Source organism: Corvus kubaryi, unplaced genomic scaffold, assembly GCF_017639235.1.
Source record: "Corvus kubaryi isolate FWS band 111438036 unplaced genomic scaffold, C.kubaryi_AGA036_p1.0 37353, whole genome shotgun sequence".
NCBI classification, from domain to species: domain Eukaryota; kingdom Metazoa; phylum Chordata; class Aves; order Passeriformes; family Corvidae; genus Corvus; species Corvus kubaryi.
In genome coordinates this window covers 1437410-1442501 of record NW_024581115.1, presented here as the reverse complement: position 1 = coordinate 1442501, position 5092 = coordinate 1437410, and the positions used below count along the sequence as shown (strand labels likewise).

Below are 5092 nucleotides of genomic sequence, written 5' to 3'. Positions count from 1 at the left end.
CTCTCATCGCTTCCAACTTTTTCTCTATTTGTGTATTCCTTGAAACATAAATGTAGGTAGCTTTGGAAGTATTTTAGTGTGAGTCTGTGCAGTTTGCTGCAGGACCATCAGAACCCCTTGCTTCTATTCAAAACACAACCTTGACAAAGTTGGGGGTTTTGTAAGCTGAGGTGAAAAGGTGAGTTACTTTACTCTTAATTTTTCTTGCATATTTGCAGTGGTCTGGACTGCAGCCTGAGAAAACATCTGAAAATAGGATTTGAGGTGGATTGTTTTTTTAATTTTTCCCCTATAGCTTAGTTGTATAGGCAGAACCCCCACCGTGAAAGGTAACAAATCCAACTGCCTGTTCCAGTGTAATCCATAATGGGTGATTGCTGAAGAAACCTCTCTGTGTTTAAAGCAGCACAGATAGATGGAGGGGAATTGGCTAATTACCAAGGTTAGAGCCTGTGTTACAGAGGGAATGTGCTCAGCATCTGTGCAAATTTGGGGGTTCAAAACTCGGGGGGAGAAACCACATTTTTATGGAATTGCCACTTGCCAGGGGGATACTCCTTTTCTTCTGAAGAATGTGGCCAGAATAAAGCAATGGGTGGAGAACTCCCATAATCAGTTCAGCTTTTAGAAGGACAGTGGACTAAAGGCAACTGAGGTAAGAAGTTTTTTTTTTCCCCTAGTCTGGAGTCAAATATTAGTCTTGATACTCCTTTTTTTTTCCTGAAGCATACTGGAATTACAAAGCTTGCTGCTATCTTCTGTTGGGGCCCTGCCCCTGGTCAGCCTTGTTCCCCATTGGTTGTTTTGTGTTCCCCTGTGTGGGCAAGGACCCTCGGGTCCTGTGACTGTGAGAGTTCCTCGGCAGATCCTCAGCCATGTGGCTGGAGAAATAAACATCTCTGAAACATCCATCAAGAATTGGTCCATACATATTCTTTTCTGCGGGCCTCGTTGTTTGATACACGTGTTGCAGTTTCCCCAGTGTAACAATCTTCATACAGATGTATTTCATCTGTGTGGGCTTCACTTGTTCTGCTGGATAAAATGCATTATAGAGACGAAATGATGACAAGTTTTCAATCTTTAATATACAGTAAAGACCTGTATGTCATCCAGAATCTGTTCAACCAACATAAGTAACTGGTACAATAATGCACTGTAAAGGTAGCATCCATTTCTTTTCAAAAAAGCATTTTTTAAACTACTGTATGCGAATATAATTGAGACTGAAGTAACTGGAAGTTAGTTCTGAAATACTCATTGCCTTTTCAGAGTCCAAGCTAACCAACACTAGCCTTACTTTATTAGATCTTCTCTGCTGGAAGGGGTACAAAGACCTGGCCCAGCAGAAGAGATACTGGCTGAGATTAATTTCTGTCTGAAAATGAGCAGGTTACTTGAACTTGCTCTGCAACTCGCTCCTGGTTTGCAAGGCAGTGATAAAGTGTTATTAGACCTACCCCACAGATAATGACCAAAAGTTACATAAATAGAGGCTTACGTGTTCTGATGGTAAAGAGTCCACCTGAAGAGCTGCTGCACTGCTGGGCAGGCTTTGGCCAACTCAGCCTCTGAAAAGGCTGATTTTGGTTTTTGAGGAGACACCTATGTTGTTCATTTAGCTGCAGTTCACAGCAGCTGTTTATGCACTGCCATCCCCTCAAAGCATGTCAGACACAAGCCCAGCTTGTGTCTTGTGGAGGTGCTCAGAGTACAGCCCTCTGCAGAGGCAAAGAGCACTCATTAGCAGCACAGATACTTCAAATGAGTGGGACACAACAAGGAAATAAGATGGTGTTTCCAAATGGAAACCATCCCACAGATCTGATGCGCTTACACTTAAATTACTGTTCTCATGATGACAGTTTAGAGCAGTCTGCTCTTACCAAATTAACTACTGATTCAGTAATAACATGAGAGGGTGCATCACCTTCTGAATCATAATATCCTCCTGTGCCAGGGAGGCTTACACAGAAATACAGTCTAACTTTGTTTAGTTATGGAATTACCTTAATTTATTATCTGGGTTTACCTTTATCCAAAGTAACTTAACATGCAAGTTATTTTCTGGAGCCAGCAATGGAATTTTAGATGCTTAATCAACTGATTTTTTTCCTCTGTATTTAAATGAAAATCTTAATTTACACATTGGTTTAAAAATTTGCCTTGCAGTATTCAGATAACATCTTACAAAGAGATGGCCTGAGAAAACCCTCTCTGTTTCAGGAACAGTGTGTTCCCTTCCACTGTCTGATGAAGAAATACTATCCCTAAAAAATAGGGATACATTAAGTTGGTTTCAAAAAAATGTATATATACATATGCTTTCATAACAGCATGTGCCCATGGTGGTTTAATAATATAATTTCATACTGCACAGTACTCCTGAGTTTTTTCTTCCGAGGAAAAATGGCCTCAAAACTTGCACTCACATGTAGCAGAAGTCACATTTCGTAGAGAAGGCCCATTACTGATACCCAGGAAGTGGCAACTTCTGTCCTTCCTTTGCTTCAAAGAAGGTGTAAGAGAGGGTGATCAAATCAACTTTAGCCATTTTAGGGTCCTCTGCAAACTCTGGGTCAATGTAGAAAAAGACAGGCATGTCCACTTCCTCCTGAGGATTTAGCCTCTGTTCTTCAAAACAAAAACACTGGGGGGGGAGGGAATCCACAATTAGACAACAATAGTGATGATAAATTATATCTCTGCCAACATGAGAGAAATCTTCATGGTTAAAAATAAACTCTCAGTCCCTGGACACCCCTAAAATCCTGGGAAGGATCAATATGATGAGCAACAAGACAGCAATTCTGTTACGATGGTGATACAGGAAAAAAATAAATCAGCTTAATGAACTGCGTAAAGGTGTCAAGGGGCCAGGCCAGCTCACATTGTTCCTGCCCTCACAGTGGTACTAAATAACAGATTTTGGAGCCACTCTGATGGATGAGCAGCTTGGTGTAAGACTAAGGCTAAGAATGAATTGATGCACTTTATCATTTGAAAAAAATCAAGGTATTTTCTTAAAATGTTGGCATATGAAGAATGGTGTCCAGGATTAAAACAAAAGAGTTAATTTATAGGTAACTGTTTTCGTTTGTGTATAGGAAAATGCAATCTTTGGTTTGTTCACACTTACTTGTATTTTATTGAAATACTGTCCTGCTTCAAAGGGAACAACGTTGTAGGTGGAGATTCCAATTACTGGTTTGTCAGTAGGGTTTTTTGCTTTATAAAATGCCAGTGCAGTCTCTCCTGGTACCACCTGTGTAACATAATTGTACAGTGATTTTAATTTTTTTTTTAAATCCACTGCAGCCCTCCACCCCTTAAACTAAGTTCTTTAGACTTTATCTAGAATTCATTTTCTCTTTTGCTGTTTCGAATTGGTTATTTCACGAATATTTTTGATTACATGCAATTCACTCATTCAAAATTAATAGCTTCAATACTGTTCTATGTATTTTTAATCTTACCCATTTTGCCTGAGTCTTCTATTATTCTCAGCAGTTCAGCAGCACACAGAGCTTTTTTAATAAGCAGATTTATATATGGTGTGCATTTAATTTCTGAGGTTATTCTTTCAGTACTGGACTCAGAATCTATTAAGAAGCATGACTCCTTATTTTGAGAACTAATTTGAAACAGAAAAGTTAAAATATTTGTGATTTTTTAAATTAACAATACCGTTTCTATAAGGATTGGGGCAAGAGGAGAAACACTACAGGTTTAGATATACTGTTATACTATGTATTTTTAAGTGTATATATATATAATTTTGCAGTGTATATACCATGTACATGTGGTGTATATACCAGGAAATGTATATGTAAATATAGTTTCAGTAGCTTTTTTGATAGCTTCATGGGGTGGCAGAGGGGCAACTACAAACAATGTCCTGTAAAAAGGACATTGAGGTGCTGGAGCATGGCCAGCAAAGGGCAACAAAGCTCGTGAAAGGTCTAGAAAACATGTCTTGCAAAGAACAGCTGAGGGAGCTGGGGTTGTTCAGTCTCAAGAAAAGGAGGCACAAGGGGAACATGACTGCTCTCTAGAACTACTGACAGGAGCGTGTAGTGAGGTGGGGATGGGGCTTTTCTGCCATGCCTGCACTGAGAGGACCAGAGGAAATGGCCTTGAGATGAGATAGGGGAGACTCAGATTAGATATTAGAAAAATTTTTCACTGTTGGTGTGGTCAGGTATTGGAAGGAGCTGCCATGGGAGGTGGTGGAGTCACCATCCCTGGAGGTGTTCAAGAGGCGTCTGGACCTGGCGCTGGGTGATGTGGTTTAGGGGTTACAGTGCCGGGTGCCCTGGATGATCTTAAAGGCCTCTTCCAACCTTGAGCGCGGCTCTGCGCGGGGGGAAGGCGGTGACTCACGTAGATCTCGCTCTGCTGCGGTTTGAAGTTCCACTGCATGCTGGCGTGCGTGTCAGCGTTGAACGTGACCCTGATGACCCGGTCTCGCACGGGCTCCATGCGCTCGATCCGCTCCGCGCCGCGCCCCGCGCCCGCCGTCCCGCCGAGCCCCGTGGCCTGTCAGGGAAGCGCAGTGAGGGCCCCGCGCCCGCGGAACCGGCGCCGGCCGCGGGCCCCCCGTACCTGGCAGTAGAGGCGGTAGAGCGGCACGGCCGCGTACGACAACCCCACCATGCCCACGGCCGCCGCCGCGATGTAGCCCAGGGCTGAGCGGTTCCGGCGCCGCCACTCCTCCTCCTGCTGCCGGGTGAAAGGGTTGGAGCTGCGCACGCCGCGGGTCCCGCAGAGCCCGGGCCGGGGCAAGGCCCCGAGCCGCAGCCCCCGGCCGCACCCCGCCCAACTCCGGGCGCACAACGCCATGACCGCAGCGCGGGGGCTCTCGGGACAGGTGGCCAAGGAACGGGGCGGGGAATGGGGCGGGACAGAGGTGGGAACAGGGCGGGAGTGGAGGCGGGAAGGTAGCGGGAGAGGGCGGGTCGAGCCGCCATCGTATCCCCGCCCGCCGCGGCCCCTCAGAGCGCGCTGAGCGCGGGGGTTCCGCCGGAGCCGCCTGTGGGTGCTCTCTCCTCGCTCGCTGGCGGGACGGCCCGGGCGCAGGTTGTGTACGAGG

At 45.2% G+C, this 5092-nt stretch overlaps 2 protein-coding genes across 2 annotated transcripts in view; one reads left to right on the top strand and one right to left on the bottom strand.

The window, feature by feature from the left end:
- Positions 1-1068: 1068 nt before the first annotated feature.
- On the bottom strand, positions 1069-4985 carry LOC121666617 (cytochrome c oxidase assembly protein COX11, mitochondrial). Its single transcript, XM_042032380.1, is given in 5 exon segments — positions 1069-2650; positions 3140-3265; positions 4384-4539; positions 4606-4877; positions 4880-4985. Coding segments are annotated over 5 exon segments (828 nt in total). The 5' UTR covers positions 4971-4985; the 3' UTR covers positions 1069-2467.
- STXBP4 (syntaxin binding protein 4) overlaps positions 4960-5092 on the top strand; it is an 80935-nt gene continuing 80802 nt past the window's right edge. The window contains exon 1 of the mRNA XM_042032372.1: positions 4960-5091. The gene's annotated coding sequence lies outside the window, so the exon portion shown is untranslated. The remainder of the gene's footprint in view (position 5092) is intronic.